Here is a 19,651-nt window from a genome sequence, read left to right on the forward strand (position 1 = left end):
ATACATCTTAATCACACACAGTACTGTTACAAGCACAATACACATGGTTGACACCAGCATTTGGGCACTACCGATGAAATTAGATGGAAATGTTGTTTATAAATGGTGGTGACATTTAAAAGGGCATCCCAGTCTAAGCAGCAATTCATTATAGGGAATATCACAAAGCTGGACACATGTAAAACAATAGGTCGTATAATCATGTTCATTTTGAGCAACTGTGTGGGCTGCTTGCATTTCAAAGCAAAAGACAAAGTGGATCTTAAATACCCGCACTATGCATCTGAATAGGATTTTGGAACTAAAGGTAAAACCGTAATTGAAAATAACAACAACAAAAAAAAATAGGAATTACAAAGGGTCTATTGTAAACTGTAATGTAATCCAAATGAAGAAAAAGGTGCTTCCTATATGAGTAATAAGAGTGACAGTAAGGGTAGGTAGTACCCTTTTCAAACCTGTTTTGCAAATCAAATCAATTATCTAGCATATGCATTCTTGTTTTTAACACAGTTATCAACACAGTAACTGTCCTTTGCATGTGAAATGTTTCCACATCATAGACAGATTTTCATGTGTTAAATCAAATTGTTTGAATACAACATTAGTATATATTTTATTACTGCATAAATGAATACATTTTAAAACACTGTTGGATATATTCACAAAGCATTTGCACCAATGTTACAGAACTAGCAAGAAACAACTCAGGTGCATGTAGGGGCTCTTTATTTTTGTGAAGATTATCAGCAAGAAAATGTGTTGACTTTAACATGGTGGTATATGGCCCTGTATAATTTCATTGAAAGTAAGTTGCTGGTATGCGTTTGGAATTTTATTGTAGGACATACATGTTTCAGTAAAATAATTGTGTTTTTAAATTTCACATCTCTGTTCTGACATGTTGTGTTACCCTTTACAAAGGCAATAACTGAAAAAGAGGCATTACATTAACACCCAGCACTGTGTCTCGTTTGAGGCTAGATGCCTTGTTTAAGACCTTTAGTTTCAAGGACATGCTCTGGAGATCTTCCTCTGTGACCTCATCAAAAAAGAAGTCCTCGTTAAAAATGGGATTCCTGCTGTTTTTTATGATGGTACTCTGCTGTCTCTGCATTTTCCCTGGGGTCAGACACACAATGACGCAGCAGTGAACGCACTTCTCCTCAAAAGAGCTGTCGTACAGGTCTTCCACAGAAACCACCCGAACCCGGAGCGTGGCGCTGCCTGGGTCGTACTCTGCAGACAACCGAACCATTCCCCTGCCGTGGAGCTGGATTAGATGCTCTTTCTGGAGACGCTCCTGGCACTGAAGCAGGTCGAGCGAGAACAATACAGGAGGGGCCAGGGAGCAACCAAGAGCAGACACTGTGAAAAAAGCCTTCTTTGAGGCACTGGGACTGGTGTCTGCGGAGCTACATTCATCCGTAGAGAAGGAGCTATTTCCCCCTAGGGATTGCTTGGAGGTGGATCTAGAAGACTTGCCCAAAGAGCTCTCTTGACTAAACATTTTTAACAGAGAGGACCCTGATAGGGATCGAGGCAGCAAAGGAGAACTGTAAGGTGAAGACTCATCGGAAGATTGTGTATCACTGTCAGGGGTACCCTGCTTGGAGAGCAACTTACAGGGGTGACATGGAGGTGGACTTATATCAGAAGAGTTTAAGAGGCTTTGGGACCCTGTTGGAGACAGTAGCTGTTTACTGGGGAAGCTGCCTTGCTTCCGCAGGGTATAGCTTGTTAAGTCTACATGAAACAAGGACTCTTTTCTCCTGGTGTTAAGGCTTTCAAAGAAACCAGAAAGACCGTAGTATGTGGCTCCCTGAGGCAGTAACATTGACGGCGGACAAGGGGTATGGTCTCCTAGCTTATTTCTGTGTATGTTCATTTTGTTGTCTTCATTGACATCTTCTGCACTTTCTATTTGTATGATGTGCTGATTAGCCAACTTTACGAGGTCCCTTCTCTCGTTGCTTTTGATGAAACTTCCTGACCTAACATGAAGCAGGGGCATCTTTGTGCAGCGCCGGATGTTGTTTTCAGAGGCAGAGGGGTTTATCTTGTATTTTGCTAGAAGTCGTTTAGAATTCCCAGAGCTTTTAGAAAGCTTTGGCGGTATAAAGAAATCTGGGATTTTGTCTGGTGTCAGGACATTGCTGGGCAGTTTGTTGGAGAGGCTGGCCTTTGCAGTGATGTCCTCACAAGGTGAAAGTCTGTTATCAAAAGGAATGTGGTTTTCAACCGTGTCTCGAATTCTTTCAATTAACCACATATTCACAATGTTTGCACTCAAATGTAGCTTTTCAGGAGCCAGCACACCCCTGTAAAAAAAAAAAAGTGGGATGAGAATAAGCTATTATTGTTGAATGTTTTGAACTTTTTCGGCATTAAATTATATATTGTGTTAAGTATACATTTTTTTTTTTTACTGCTTTAAAAACTTACAGAAGACTCCAATACAAGCCGGTTGGGCCGGACCTGTTCATATCACTTTTTTGTTCGGAGCACTGATCGTAATCCACACAATACTAAAAATTATTGGCACCCTGCATTTATTAGACCATAATTCAAGGTAACAGATTAAAGACAAGTGTGGCAGGGATGGGGTTAAATCTACCCCTGCCAACAATCACAGGTGTGGTCATTTCCTAATGATGTAATTGGTGCTAATTGTGGAATGGCCACCTGTATAAAAAGGTTGAAAAAAAAAAAAAACATTGAGTGGTGTTTAGAGAAGGAAAGCCAGTGAAGGCGTAGCTTGTGTAAGTTGTGTGTTTTAAGTCTTTATTTTGGCCCTTGTGTCATATTTCTTTGTTTATTGTTGTTTAGCCTCCTTGTGAGATTAATAAACATGAGTTTAAACTGCAGCTTTCCAGCTTCTGAGTCTCCTTCCTGCCAGTAACAGCTTGGGCCGTGACGCTACCCTGTCATAAGCAGCATTTAGTAAACTTTAACCCCTTTTTAATAAAACCAAAAGGAAAATGCATAATTTCTAGTAATTTAACAAATAAATGTAATAATTGAAAAAAACGTATTTAATTTAAAGTATTTGTTCATGACAAAATATGAGTACACCTGCTTTAGTATTTCATGTGTTCCCCTTTTCTTAATTCTTAACCAGTATTTTACATCTTGTTGGTGAAATCTGAGTCCATTTTGTCTTGCATATTTCCTTCAGCTCAGACACATTGGATACACAATGCTTGGCTACAGCTTTCATCCGATAGGTCCAAAGCATTTCTATTGGATTGAGATCTGGTGATTGCGAAGACCATTCCAGAACTTTTATCTTTGTTTTCTTCAAGAATTCCAGAGTTGACTTAGCCGTATGCTTTGGTCGTTGTCGTGTTGGAAGATAAACTGTCTGCCAATCAGCCTATGAGCAGAAGGTATCATTGTACTTTGTAGAATGTCTTTATTAATTCCTCTCCTTCCCCACCTCTGACTCCACCATCTCCTCCCGTATCTCTACCTGTCTGTCTGCTATTTCCTCCTGGATGCACTCGCATCACCTCAAACTCAACCTCTCTAAATCTGACCTCCTTTTCTTTCCCTCCTCCTCCCCCTCCTCTGATCTCTCTATCTCTGTTCCTCTGGAATCTACCACACTCTCTCCCTCTTCCTCAGCTAAGAACCTTGGAGTCACCCTGGACCCCTGCCTCTCTTATTCCCAGCACATCTCCACTCTGGCACACACTTGCCGATTCTTCCTGAGCAACATCCGAAGAATCCGACCCTTCCTCACCAACTATGCTACCCAGCTCCTGGTCCAGGCCCTGGTACTCTCCCGCCTAGACTACTGCAACTCCCTCCTGGCTGGCCTCCCTGCGTCCGCCACCCGTCCGCTCCAGCTCATCCAGAACTCTGCTGCCTGCCTGGTGTTCTCTCTGCCTCGCTTTGCCCACGCTACTCCACTACTCCGCTCACTCCACTGGCTCCCGATCACTGCTCGCATCCAGTTCAAGACTCTTATACTAGCCTACAGATGCCTTGACCAGACTGCACCCATCTACCTCCAGACCCTCATCTCTCCCTACACCCCCACTCGACCTCTCCGCTCCGCCTGCACTAGAAGACTGGCTCTACCTCCGCTACTCCCCTGCCTCCAGAGCCCGCTCCTTCTCCACCCTTGCTCCGCAGTGGTGGAATGACCTTCCTACAGATGTCAGGACTGCCCAGTCCCTGACCACATTCCGGCGCCTCCTTAAGACTCACCTCTTCAAACAGCACCTGTAGAACTCCTCTGTTTGTATCCTGGGACACTATCACCCTTCATTTAAATGCGCTTTATTTTACTCTTATCTGCCCCCTATTTTACTGCATTTAATCCTGTACTTCAGAATACTGTAATCTGCCAAGTGTTTAACCTGTAGTACTTTGTATTTAATCATATCCTGATGTAACTATCACTATTTAATCATATCCTGATGTAACTATCACTATTATCTGCTGTATTATTGAATTGTGGTTTGTCACACTTGTACTTTGCTTGAACAAAAGTTATTGTATTTCTTGCTCTTATTGTATTACTTGTATTGTAACACTTGAAATGTATTTGCTTACGATTGTAAGTCGCCCTGGATAAGGGCGTCTGCTAAGAAATAAATAATAATAATAATAATAATAATAATAATAATAATAATAATAATAATAATAATAAATTCGATCTTCAATCACATGAATGTCTAGTCCCTGAACTGCTATAACTCCCCCATATCCCCCATAGGAGGTTGTGTGGTCCAGTGGTTAAAGAAAAGGACTTGTAACCAGCAGGTCTCCGGTTCAAATCCCACCTCAGCCACTGACTCATTGTGTGACCCTGAGCAAGTCACTTCACCTCCTTGTGCTCCGTCTTTCGGGTGAGACGTAGTTGTAAGAGACTGTGCAGCTGATGCATAGTTCACACACCCTAGTCTCTGTAAGTTGCCTTGGATAAAGGCATCTGCTAAATAAACAAATAATATCATGATCGAATCACCTCTGTGTTTAACTGTAGGTACAAAGTTTTCCTCATTTAAAGCTTTCCCTTTTTTTTCTCTAAACATACTGTGGTCAATTTTTGGTGAAAATATTTTAGTCTCAATGAAACCAGAGAATTTTGTTGAATGCTTCAGATTCCTGTTCATATTTCTTGGCAAATGTTTAAACGGTTTGTTTTATGAATTTTCTTTAAAAGTGGTTTGCAGCGAGGTCTATGTGCACACAACTCTTCTGTGTTCAGGTGCCTTTGTACAGTTCTTTCGTGCACTATTATGCCTGATTCTTCTAAATCACTTTTTCTTTCACGCATTTCACTTGAATTTGTTCTGTGATACTACTTGATTATTGCTTTGTGCATTTTGGTATTTCATATTTCTTTAATACTTAAACAGATGTTGGACATTTTCTGGCTATTGACTTCTATAATTCAGCTTAATTACTGTGTAATGGTTTTCAATCAATGGTTATGTTTAATTAGTTATTCAACTTTTACAAACTTTTAATGGAAAGGTGCCAATACTTTTGTCATGAACAAATATTTGACAGTTAAGTGCTTTTTTTAAAACCATTTTTTTTAGATTGTTTGTTGGACTACAAGTAATTGTATTTAAGTCTGTCATATTAATTACTGGCTACTGTACACCTGTTAACACTTGTTTGAATTCTTATATTAAGTGTAGGGTGTCAATACTTTTGTCTGACTGTTTTCATGCTCTCCTAACTTATTTTACTTTCATGTGCTCTTAGAATGTTTGCTTTCAAATGAACCCCTGTACTGTACAATACATGTCACTGTCTGCAGTAGTGTTTAAATTCACCTGTGTGGAAACTACGAATAGTATGTGATTCAGAGAATAGGTCAGCCCTACTACTGCATTTCAGATTAGTAAGAATCTACTGTAATTCAAGATTATTGTATTAGATTGCATTATTATGATATTCAAACTTGTTTCAAAATGTCAAAGGCAAAGGTATTCCTTTGACATTTAGAATATGCCATGGAAGCAAAATATGCAAATCGTCTTAAGCGAAAGTTACAAGAATGTATTATAATATATAAATGTTAAAGTATGAATTCATTTTTACAAAAACAAGAAACAAATGCAATCTACTTTTTAAACAGTATTTTGATAAAAAAAATGCTTTTTCAAAATAATCCATCCTTGGTTCTAAAATGATTCTAGAAATAAAATGCACCATGTACTATGTGGTTAAAAATAAAGCAACATTTTTTTTATGTAATAGATATATTTAAATTCATATATTCAACATACCTTCTACTATTATAAATATACAAACTATATATATATATATATATATATATATATATATATATATAAGGGATCTATGAAGTCAAATGCCTTTTATAAGAGTTATCTGTGCCAGAAATAAAATAGATTAAAATTCAGATTATCTAGTCTACAGTAAAGTAGAAAAATCACAAATAAACATGTACTTACTTTTTGTAGGAACTATACAGATGTGACTGACAGGTGATGTGAGTGTAGCATCAAACTGTTGTAGGTGTAGGATCACTAAGCACTGATGTGTTTTATACACCTGCTATCTGCTGCACGTCACTCATCTGACCAATTCGGGAGCCAACTAGAAGGCTGATAAAATATTCCACAGAGAAGTCCTTTTGTAAATGAATGACAATGCACACTTCCCTGGAAATCACATTTGGTAGGAAATGGGCACATTTTCCGTATGTATTTTCCAAAAAGCATACAGGAAGTAAGTCTATTTTACCTTGATTTAATTCACACAATAATCTATTCATGAACTTGTTAAAATAAAAAAAGTGCTATTCTTTTGTGACCATACAAGCAAAGTTTTTTAATTGGCATGACATCCTGCTTCTTTGCAATGTCCATTGGGGATGCATTAAGAAATAATGTTGCTATATGACTGTAACAGGGATTTTTTATGTGTGGGTTGTCCCTGAATAATACTGAGACAAACACAGAGCATTGGGTGTTGACCCGCTGCACAGGCACGCAAATTAAACACAGGTGCCACCACTAGGGTACCAGCAATGGTAACCCTAGTGTCAGATTTAATAAAGAAAACAAAACAAAGCTAAAAATAAAAGTTTGCCATACAAGGCGAGTGCTGGTCTCACTAAAAGGAAGTCCTGGTCCTGGAACTTACTACACTATGCATACCCTCTCTATACAGTTGGGATCAACATCTCCTAAACTGATCTACTTCTGGGCTCCTGGAGTCCCGGCATCCTCACAGCGACTCCGGCCTCTTCAAGCGGCTTTGGCTGAGCAAAGCCTTCAGGAGCACCGTCTTGGAGCGGAAGGGTTTCATGTAGTAGTTCTCTCTATGGAGTGGACGGTGTTCTCCTCGATGTCAACACAGCAAGCTTTCGCTCAGCGCCCGTCTGTATGGTTTTGGCCGTGCAGCAGCCTCAACCTGTGGCACAGACACTTTTTGAGCTGAATGCAGGCTCCCAGGCACAACCCCCCCCCCCCAGCCAATCCGGTCCTCCCAGTCAGCTCAGCGCTGGACGAGCCTAACTGCTCAATTGCTTATCTAGCATCGCATTTCCTGTTCTGTGACATGTTTTCTTAAGAGGGTAGTACTGCTGTTCAAAGGAGGTTTCATAATGTGCTTAATAATCATGAATAATTTAATTATTTTCTTTAATTGTTCTTAAAATATTCCACAATTATAATTTGAGCTTCTGTTTTAATGTGTTTTCTTTCTCTTTTTCAGTGATTATTTTTAGAAATGTTCATGCTTTTTGTAAATGGCCCAAATTGGGTGTTTATTATGGCTTATTTTTTAATATGGTATAAAATTGATTGGTTGCTTCTGCTATTGGACAAATGCTCTGCTGTGGTGTAAACTGTTCAAATCCAATAACAGCAGAAATGAACTGCTCCATGAACTGGAGAACAGTAAACACAAATGTGCCAGTAGTAGCCTCCAGTGTTATTTTGTTGTTTTATATGATAAGCCTAGGGTATTGCCTGTTTAATCTGTATTTGAAGGTTCTAGTACAGGCTGGTTTTATAAGCTATTGGTCTGTAAGCTATTACCTTAATTAGTTGTTGTGATGTCGGTATAGGTGAGCATCCACTGAGAATACTGTATAGAACCAGCACTGAGCATGCAATGAAACCTGCAGTTCAAAGCATGTAATATAGAACGCGATTGTAAGCCAGTATAGCATGATCTCAGCCACTTTAAAATCACAATTCACAGTTTAAATTAAATTAAGCTATACAAGGTGGTCTTGGCCCCTCCTACCTCCAGGACTTTCTGAATTCTTACATTCCCGGTCTTGTTACCTGACATGCTTTGGCAACAGAAAATATTTATAACTTTAAAGAGTGAACAGAAAGGTCTGGACTTGTCAATTTAGACTGGGCCACGTCATTCAGTTTGGAGCGGGTTACGCAAGCCAAGCAAGACAGCCAATGACAGATTGACAGCGGTAGCTGAACTGCATTCTTTGGTAATAGTATGAGCAAGCCTTGAAAGAAAGCAACTGCAGCATTTGTTTAAAGGAAGTCAGTTTCCCCTAGAGAGCCCAGCTCAGTTGGGCCTTCGGGTTTACCAGATTGTTCGAAGGAAAAAGAATATTAATGTCTAAACCTAAAACCTGACCTTACAACTGCAATACTAACTATGAGCATATCATTCTCTTGTAGTTGACAGGCTAATTTAGTTTTTCACTCTAGCAAGAGTGGCTGAGCTAACATTTGCACAACTCAAGACTTCAAAGGTCAATCAAAGGCCAGACTTTGAATAAAATATGCAACTAGTTAAATTTTATAAAATGTTATCAGAATAACAATCACACCATTGGAAAAAGGTGATTAACTTTTATTTTATTTCTGTGCTGCTTGCCTTATCAAGAGGAGCTTCAGGATATAATAATTTATCATGTGGGAATGTAAATAAACTGGGGTGCACAGTGTTAAAGTAGAATGCACAGAAGGCTAAGTTTGACAACTAGATATTATGTTTTAGTTTCATTTAATTTGCTGTCATTTTGTAAAATGATATTTCTGTGCACAGGAAATCAGATTTGATATTATAAAATATATATTGTTTTATAAGGAAAGTGGATCAATGTTATTAAATAAATAAATAAATGGCAGCAGGGTTAGGTAGTGACATCTAGTGACAAATTATTATTGCTTTAAATCATTAATAAAACACTTAATACAAATATTTGAGTCTAGAGAATAAAAAATAAATTACAATTTAAAAGAAACTAAGTCATGCAGACGCCTGGCTAATATCTGCCTACTTGAATTGGATTTCTTAAGTTTTAACTAGAATGGTGGAATGTTTTTTGAAGTTATGGCTGTAGAATGAAAATGTGTAGCAGCGTCTCCCTCTAGTGGCTGGTGACAGTTATGCAATGTGTGTGTTTTCTTTTTTGTAAATCCACCACCACTACTGCTACTGTTTCAGCTGTTATAATATCTTTCCTACCATTTGAGACTTCATTTTAACTCTTTTGTGGCAATCCTGTAAAATGACTAACCCAATGCCATGTTAAGGGAAACCATTTGAGGTTATATAAACACTGAATGCTAAATGTGTTGGTGACCAGGACACTGACTTTTGACTGTTTAGGGTTCTGTTGCATAGAGACAGTAGACTTTGAGTTATTCGTACAGCTCTATTTTAAGATTTTCTCAGTGAAGTTCCTTATCACACCTGTAGTTCCATTGCGGGTCTAGTCCAGTGAAAATAAACCAAGGTAACCAGGTGCAGTAATGTTAATAAAGGTCATGATGTCCTCTTCTTTTTGGGTCATTTCTACTCTCTGCACCAACTTAAATTATGTGTTATTATCTTCAGGAGAGACACACAATGTTCATTTTTTAATTAAACTATGAATGCTTTATTACTCAGCAACACAGTGAGTTGTGAAGAAGTAAACGAACAGCCAGTGAAGATCTGCTTCTTACTGAAAAACCTCAAGTAGTGCCCATAATATAAGACTGTAAACATTACCATATTATACCACAAGGGGGCACTAAAAGACCCTCAATGACACGTAGGCTAAGCCTCGTTGGTCCAAAAAACATTTAGTAGGCTGTATTAGAAAACTTTTGTTGCCCAGTGTCTAATTTATTTGACAGAGGAAATATGCATTATATAGGTATGGGAACATACCCTGGGCAGTAAAGGGTTAATTATTACATGTAATTTTGTCAGTCATTCATTTAATTCATTCAACCAATCAGCTAGCCTAAAACAAGAAGCACTTCAAATGAGTTTAAAATAAATGACTACAATACTAATGTGTATAACACTAATGTGTGTACTGAATAGGCTATGCATAAACATTGACTATTAAATAAATAACCTTACACTGAATAGTTACTACTGTATAAATACGAAGGCCAACATCTGTATTTAACATTCACATTTAAACCATTTGGATAATATGGTGTTTTTTTTTTTTGTCAACTAGCACAAATCAACAGCAATCCTATTTTAGCAATGGGCTATATTTGTTCTAGCAACATTTCCTTTTGAAACATTCAAATGCTGGATCTCTGTGATGCAATGTGGCGTTTATCTTTTGGTTTCAATATGTGTAGTGCATGTGGTTGTTTTGGGGGTTTAGCTTATTTAAAGGTGCTTACAAATGCTATAATCATGTTTTTCAAGATTTACTGTAATGAGTAAAAAATGTGACTACCTAGCGACAAGGTGGAAAGGAAATATGCACAATTGTGACGGAGTACACCCGGGCGGTCGAGCACCGTCCGTCTTTTATTATTTGCTGTTTGAGACCGGCGAAAGAGCCGGTCTTGTAATGTGTAGTCGTGGGGATGGGGTTAAAACCCCATACCTATAACTCCTGTGGGAATGTGTCTGGAGCCTCAATAAAGTCATTTATTAATAGGTAATTAAGGCTCCAGCCACGAATATAAAAGACCCACTCTCGGCTCAGAGGGGGTTGGATGTTCAGAGGAGGAGCGAGATCGAGAGCAGAAATTTAACCCCCCCCCCCCCCCCCAAAAAAAACCCAACAACCAACCAACCAACCAACCACCATATACAGGATCAGTGAAGGCATTTGCCCAGCCTGACCTGTACTGGCTGTTCATTTTGTGTTCGTGATTTGTTTTATTTAAAATATTTGTTTTCGCTCTGTGAGCACAGTATTTTTGTTTAAATATTTTACTTTATTTTTGTATTTAAAATAAAGACGACGCAAAAGCCATTGCACCCTACCTGCAGTATCTGTTTCAGTTCCTGCTTCTGGCTTGACGTCACCACACACGCCATCCTGTCACAAATACAAATACAAACAAAAATGTAATGTGACGGGTAAAATCATATAGATTTTTTACTAATACAAGGGAGGATTTTTTTTTTTTTTTTTCCAGTGCAGCTCATAAATGAGATGGAATTTGACAGGCTCATTTTAATAGCCATCTTGTCTTTCTGGTACATTTTGTATTTTTAGTCCAAACTAATAGTGTTTGAATCTGAGCAATCCCATTTGCTGTCAATATATCTTAAGGGGCTAGTGTACAATTCCAGCATATAGGACTGTGTTTGGTATTTGGCAGTAACATGCAGGAGATACAGTAAAAATGCTAAACCTGCCTAAATGACTGCCAGCTACTGTACTGCATTTGAGTTTGTACAGGTCAAGTTGTGTTTCAGTTTAAACACTTATTGCTGCAATACAAATAGTTTTCTTTCATGAAAAGATGCATGAACAGGGCTATTTACTAGCCTGTAGCTGATGCCAGATGTACAGTATTTGTTCCCTGACCCTGGGATTCTGAAGACGTGAATTACCTTACCGACACTGTAATGAGGGGCTGCGTCTGTTTTCATTTTGCAGCTTTTTTTGTGCACAAAGGAGAAACCCAAACTTGCGAATTTAGAATGAATGTCAAGATCTGCTATTTATAATGCTGATAACTCCTTCATGACTGTGTTCATTATAGCTGCATTAATAATGGGTCCTGTCTGGTCTTCTCCGACAAGGACACATGACACCACACTCTGCCAGAGGCATCACTGATTGGAAGAGTTCTCATGAGGAGTGCTGTTTATTATGGTGACAATAGGTAAGCTGAAAAATCCCTTGTTAATTTGACAAGTAAATATTACCTTCATAATGATGCGCTGTGGTGACTTAACCATTTATTTTAACAAGCTGTCAAATAGTGCGTATGCTCCCATGATCCTAACTGCCTATCATCATCAAATTTCATGTCATCTTAAAATCAATGCTATATAATCCCTTTTGCCTTTAGCTGCGTTTTGTGTATGGAACTGAGAAGTCTGTACTCCACACTAACAATATATTGTTAATATTGCATATGCCAACACAGATCTGAGGCCGTTGACATCAATTGATCCAGAAATCCCATGGTGCCAGAGGGCTAACAAACTAAGAGCTATGGAACACTTGCAAACATCTAAACAGATCTATTGGATTCCATATAGAAGGTCTTTAATTACACTTCATTAAGAAATTCTGTGTTATGTTATTACACCCTGAAATACACTGCGTTTACTGTTTTATTTCAATATGAAATTAAGGTGCACCTACAACATTGTTCATAAGTGCTCCTTTTTTTGTAAATTTACAAATCTATTACAACAGTTCTACCTGCAGGATCAAACACATTTAATTAAAACATTATTTAGAAAGAGGAGCATGTTTTAGAAAGGAGGTGTGCTGTCAACTTCCACTGTGGAAACCCACCACATACAAAGTAAAACAAAAAAATTAAAAACCAGCAGAAAATACCAAGAACAGTGTTATACTTTAACAATGTCCAATATGTCTGTACGTGTGCAATGTTTGGTAAGGAAAGAATGTTGAAGTGCTAGGCAACAGTCATTCCTTTAAGAACAATCAAGCAGGATCATTTTGATATACAAAACCAGGTAAAAACTACGTTATCACAAAAAAAGTATATATTTTAAGGCCATGAAACCCAAAAATATGATTTATTTTACTGTACAAGACCTTTATTAATTCTGAAACACTTTCATAAATCAGATTTGTAGTTCAAACACCTTTTGTTTCTAGCTTTGGCCATCACGGTTGTAAGTAAATTGTCTATCATTAGTTTGCTTGCTTTTTGTTTTGTAAGGCACGACTGCGTGGTTGAATATGACCCTGTCTATCAGCTGAAGTACAATAGCACTATGGAAATTGCCATGTGACCTATTTTTAATGGAAAGAGTGAAAGCAAAGAATTGTTAATTGCAAACAAAAATACTGGGCGGTATTTAACATGCGATTCATAAAACTACAGCCTGATTATAAGTCATTGCGCTGAAATAACATCAATATATTCTCTTACACAATACATTATGTAAAAATATAATTCTGTACAGTAGGCATATACAGTACAGTGTAAAATTACATTTATTTTTACTTTACCCTATAGGCTACCGCTAACACAAATTGGACACATTACTGTACAATGCAGAACTAATAAAATGTCACATTGAAACAACATTTTTGTGCATTTTTTTCTTTTCTTTTTTTTCTTTTTTAACCATAGCCTAGTATACAATTAACACAAAATAGATCACGGTGCCACACTGACACGTTATGATACTATACAGTACCTTACATATACTTTACCCACTTTACAGAAATAAATACTGGCACGACCTGGGCAAACGCATCAAACGACCTGGGCAATGGCATCGTTGCAGGACTCTTTGTCTGTCTCGTTTGTTTGTCTTGTCCTATCTGTTACATGTATTGTGAGGCAACGGGTCACACCATTAGAATAGGGAAGGGGAGAGAGTATGTGGGGTGGGGTCTCATCTACTGCTGAGGGATGCATCAGCCAGAGTCCTTCTCCAGAACTGGTGGGAGCTGGAGGGTCGCAGGAATGGATCTGACTGGTCGGTCTAGGTGGTAGACGGGACCCCAACCAAGGTTATATAGGGTCATGCACCTGCAGGGGCAGACCGCGCAGACTTGAATCTGACAGGATGCTAAGAAACCATGAGAGACATAGTGACAGACTGAAAGAAAGGGGCCTGTGCTGTGAAGCGAGTTGGGAGGATCCTGAGGTGAGTCTTGGGAGTGGGAACGAGATCGGCAGAGTTGGGTGATAGGGCAAGGTAGGGTTTTGAGAGAGGTGAGGCAGCTAGATTAGATTCCTTTTATTTTTATTTTGGCGTGAATCCCGGCCCGAACAGGGATTTGTTGTTTTTATCAGTTTCAACCAGAATAATAAACTGGTATTATTTGTAACCCCACCTTGTGTCCTGAGTCCTGCTTCACACAAACCTGACGAATGCTACAATACATTTAATTTACATGTGTACAGGTGGCTGCAAGTAAAACCCATAGCCTACCTGCTACATTTGTTTTCTGCTAGTATGAGTCAAACTTTCTTTTATTTGCATTTTGCATTTCGAACCACTGGAGTCTGTATTTCTGAAAGCTTCTTGCCCTTTTCCAACCATTAGATCGCAGTTCATTGTATAGTATGAGTGTATATGCACCATTTTTCATGTTCTTAATTTTAGCGATTTAGTAGGCTTCTGGTCCTAAGGTTTATTTTCATGAATTATGAATTAGTCATTTAGCAGACGCTTTTATCCAAAGCGACTTACAATATGACCTTGGTTTTATGTCTCATCCAAAGGACGGAGCACAAGGAGGTTAAGTGACTTGCTCAGGGTCACACACAGCGAGTCAGTGGCTGAGCCGGGATTTGAACCACGGGAACCTCTTGGTATCAAGCCCTTGTCTTTAACCACTGGACCAGCAAGCCTCTATCTGTCTCTATCCAGTCTTTGGTATCGGTATAACAGCTGTTTTCAGTGCAGGTCTCAGCTCCAGTCCTCTCATACTCTGGCAATGCTAATATCCTTCAACAAACAAGAACAAAACTTAGCGTTGCCTGGCCTAACACAGGCTCCAACAGTAAGGGGAGAGCCTCTATACAACTAAATTCCACCCACACAATCAGCACGTCGTCACGTTCTATCCAATCGGCGAATACAACAGTGCTGATTCCACAGATGGGATTCAGCTGTACTACAGCTTTGCTCCTCACCAAGCTGGCTGACTTGCGGTTCGCTCTGGGGTTGACGTTCAGCACATCCTGTGAATAGGGTATTGTTCCCCTCACGCAGTGCCTTCTCTGGTCAGGAAGGAGATTTACAGCTTAGATTCGTTCACACAGGCATATCAGAATGTACAGCATAATGGTGTCTGCATTAGCGAGGGACTACTGTACTAAAAAGGTGCTGGATGTGAGTGTGAGGTTAAGAAAACCTAAATTCACTCCCCAGGAACTCGCAGTATTAAAAGAAGTAATTGCCTGTCCTGGTCAGATGAGTTAACAATGCAATTTAATGTATGTATTACAAATAACAAAAAAAACCTTAAATTTCTTAATTACCGGATAATAAAACATAGACTTTTTTATTATTACTATTGGCTTAAATACATGTTCCTAAACACATACATTATGCTAGGAAATTAGACTGATAAAACACATCTTATTCTGCGCTTGGTCTGAAGTACGTGGTAATTATGATGCCAGCAAGGGTCAATTAACAGCACCATACAGCTTTATGAATCAGACGAATAATATGTTAATGAGAAAATTGGTCTCCAAGGGCACATTATTGTAATGTCGCGATAAGTGATGTTTTTGACAGTAAATGACTTGAATGAATCAACCTGTGAAATACTGTCATGGTAACACTATTACTGGCACGATAAACGAGACAGTAAGTTTTATGCATATCGGCCATAATCATAAAATAAGACAGCCACGAATAAGCTCAGCATTGTGGCTGTATGTATTATTATTATTGAGAAAGTCACTCTAACGTCCATATATCCTTACCTCGGTCTGCAATAGTGCTTGTCTATTTAAAAAAAGTTACTGAAAAGGAGCATTTAATTATTACGTTGCAGGTGATAGAGAGTTTACTATTTTATTACAGATATATTAACAGTGTCTTCTCTTTTATAAAATGGCTTGGAAAAATAACATCAGTGTGTGTATATATATATATATATATATACACACATGCATGGCTCACATACTAATGAGCAGTTTCACACTGTATAAATCAATACACACAACATTATAAAAATCCCATGACAAACTGACATTTTATTTATTAGCTATAAAACCACTAACACAAAATGAGTGACATTCACCCATTTTCTTTAATATATTTGGGGATGAAACTCCAGAGAACTGGTACAAAAAAAAAGTGCTACAGAAACTGTCAACAGTAGACACATAAGATTAAATGAGACACAGCTAAATAAAATAGAAGAAAACAAAGATGAAAAAAACTAAAAAAGACTACAACATGGGCCGTTAATGTATTTAAAGACTCTTAAAGAAAAAATATAGATATTAATTTTAAATAATTAAGTCCAGAAAACCTCAACAGCATTGAAGGAACTGTATGCCAGTGCTGCTGAACAGTATAATTCAGTCTCTAGTTTTTTAATGCTGAGCTGGACTCATTTTTTTAGACGTTTTAACATCTCTGTTGAAAGCGAGTTTAAGATCAGCAATAATGTCTTCCTGTCAGTCAAGAAAACTTTCAGAAACACCAGTAAAGACAAAGCCAAACACCACCCCAACATTACCAACCTGGATTTAAAGCGCCTACGGGAATCTGAAGCACTTTCATCGGACACCACGGTCGATTTGGTACGCAAGGTCTAGTTTGATCTTCAGCTTAACCTGGGCGTGAGATCCGAAAAGATGCAAACAGACTTAAATATGTGTGCCTCAGATATAACGGGTAGCAGTGTGGAGTAGTGGTTAGGGCTCTGGACTCTTGACCGGAGGGCTGTGGGTTCAATCCCTGGTAGGGGACACTGCTGCTGTACCCTTGAGCAAGGTACTTTACCTAGATTGCTCCAGTAAAAACCCAACTGTATTAATGTGCAATTGTATGTAAAAATAATGTGATATCTTGTAACAATTGTAAGTCGCCCTGGATAAGGGTGTCTGCTAAGAAATTAATAATAATAATAATAATAACAAGAACAGGACACAAAGAAATTGAATCATAAAAAACTGACTGATCCTGACAGTAAAAAGCTACAGGGTTTCATGTTAGCCAGGCCTGGTGACCTCGGTTGTCCGATGCAGAGCTTTGAAAAATATCTGTCAAAATGCTCTCCTGATGTAACAGCCTTTTACCTACACCCACTCAGAGGTCCTCAGTAAATCCTGAACACTAGACCCTACTGGTACTCCCATGAACCAATGGGAATACAAACCGCTGCTTGAGAAGTGCGGTGCACCTACATTCAGAAGACGGGCTGCATCAAGGGAAATAATATTTGTAACCGGACATCAATCTGAAAGCAGTTTGCTAAGCTACTGGACTCCAACACTGCAAAACAGAAAAGAGTGAAGTTCAATTTTATACTCAAACTCGCCTCTAAATCCAACTCCAGCCTCCATTGTAGCTGTGCCACCTCTTTTAGTTTCATTTGAAACTCCACCCAGACCAACCATTCATCAGCTTGTACTGCACCCTCTGCTTATGAGATGCCGCTTTCAATGCAGAAATTCACAATAAATGGAAATGTGCAGTTTATTTTTAACAAGTAAACTTAAAATGAATTCTTGAATACAAATGAAATGTTTGTCCTTTGGGGCGATATAACAGGGGTTGGCAACCTCAACGGCTTGTAAGCCACCACTACAAAACTGAACCATTTAAGGTTGTAATACCTACACAATACCAACAAACTTACAGAAACACATTGGGCAAAGCATGGAGTACAATTATACTGTATTTATTTAAAAAAAAAAAAAGAAAAAAAGAAATCTTTGAACAAAGACATTACCGTTTCTATCGTCTTTTCAGTCAACAATATAAAACCACACTTAATTCACAATGGCTATGTTTCCATTGCAGTGGATTTATTTGCTAAAAGTTTACGGATTAAAAAAAATATGCGACAAGCTCAATGGAAATGGGTATAATTCGCAAAAACGTGTACATTTATTCGAACTTTTAAAAACCCTAGACCTTAGGGTTTTAGGAAAGTCGATATTTTCAGAAAATGCGAATTAATGTGCCTTAATGCGTATAAATTTAAATGGAAACAATTTTATTCGCATAAAATAAGCGAATCCCTCAAAGTGCACTACAGCTCCTAAGGAAGTTCCTTACTGGGAGGAAAAAATGGCGACTAACAGTAACAGGTGCAACTGGGAGACTGCATATTCTGCACAGCTAGCAAGTTTATACAGAGCGATAGCGATTCTCTTTTCTGTTGGTATAGGTGATCTTGGGCTCAACTGTTCTGGAGCAATATACGGGTCAAGTTTAGTGCACAGTTCGAACACGTGCGCAATGGCTTTAATTCTCCAGTTTGAACAGAATAATGTAACCTATTTTAATATCTATACGTCACACGTCGTGAACACCAATCTTTCCTGTACAAATACATTCCTTGCTTTTATGGCATGAATTTTATTAATATAAAAATGACTGATAAACTCATACATTTTAATGAATATTTTATTGTAAATATATAAATAAAATTCAGTAATAAATGTAATTAATTACAAAGAAAATTCAGTACATTTACCATGTATATCATTGTATCAAAACAAGAGGGGGGAAAAGAAAGAAAAACATAATATGAAAAGTGTGTGCTTATTAAACGTTTAACATTTCTCATAAATTACAAGAAAAGGTGAAAATGCTCCTGTAATTTATGAGAAAATAGTAGGCTTATCCTTATAGTAGGCTATAACCAAAATATCAGTTAATTAAGATTCTTATGGGGTAAAACAAATCAAGCTGTGGGTCTAACATACTGAATTTTACAATACAAAAAGTATAGTATTCAAGTACACCGGTCAAATATTATGGTTGGATTTTCACCCGAGAATACTGTAGCAATCTTGGTTCCCCGCAGGCAATCCACACACAGCGGAGGGCGGGCGCGAACACGGTACCACTCGCACTAAAGCATAGCGCCGATACCACTGTACAAAAAAGCTGGCTCTCTTGCAAGTAGCGTATATCGGGCTTATGTCTTTGTGTGTGATTACGTCACCTACCAACCCTACTGCTGCCTTCCCCCGTGCACGCTTCAATACTAAGATTAATTTTTTTTTTGTGAATATAAACTGGTGGGAAGTGAAGGACAGTAGACTGCTGTTTAGTAAACTCGGGTTATTCGCTAGATGTGATACGTCATCGTATAAGTATAATCACATACATTTGTAAAGGAAAATCATGGTAAAGAGTGGAAACGGTCTGTCGCACTATTTTTCTAGCGTATTTCAGTTTTCGACGCGAATAACTTTAGCTCCGCCTACAACGTCATCACGTCGGCCAATTTTAGGTTGATTATGCGCGTTACTTTTGCCGAATTTCAAATGCGCGTAAGACGTTATTCGCTTCGATATATTAATGGAAACATAGCCAATGTAAAACCACATAGAATTCAAACAGTGCTTAACACTAATCTGTGCAACACCAAAGACAAATAACTATTTAAATTGTGTTTTTTATTTTACATTTACTAGCTGCCTATTATTTCTGTCTCACTCTCAAAAAAAAAAAACTTCAACGAAAAATACGTGCGCAAATAGTATTTTGAAGCTACGTGGATTCCCACCAAAAGCAGCCATAGCACACAAATGCAGGTTTAAGTTTTAGACACTTGCGC

General features: G+C 38.2%; 1 protein-coding gene across 1 annotated transcript; it reads right to left on the reverse strand.

Moving 5' to 3' along the window:
- Nucleotides 1-724: 724 nt before the first annotated feature.
- Nucleotides 725-2,272, reverse strand: LOC117409152 (C2 calcium-dependent domain-containing protein 4C-like). Its single transcript, XM_034014783.3, has one exon. It carries the CDS (start codon nucleotides 2,270-2,272, stop codon nucleotides 917-919), a length of 1,356 nt encoding a protein of 451 aa, XP_033870674.3. The 3' UTR covers nucleotides 725-916.
- Between the last annotated feature and the right edge of the window lie 17,379 nt (nucleotides 2,273-19,651).

The sequence above is a fragment of the Acipenser ruthenus genome, chromosome 2 (assembly GCF_902713425.1).
Source record: "Acipenser ruthenus chromosome 2, fAciRut3.2 maternal haplotype, whole genome shotgun sequence".
Lineage (NCBI taxonomy): Eukaryota > Metazoa > Chordata > Actinopteri > Acipenseriformes > Acipenseridae > Acipenser > Acipenser ruthenus.

Excerpts from the sequence above, each read along its gene's own strand:
- LOC117409152 (XM_034014783.3), bottom strand. The coding sequence starts at position 2,272 with ATGTGGTTAATTGAAAGAATTCGAGACACGGTTGAAAACCACATTCCT.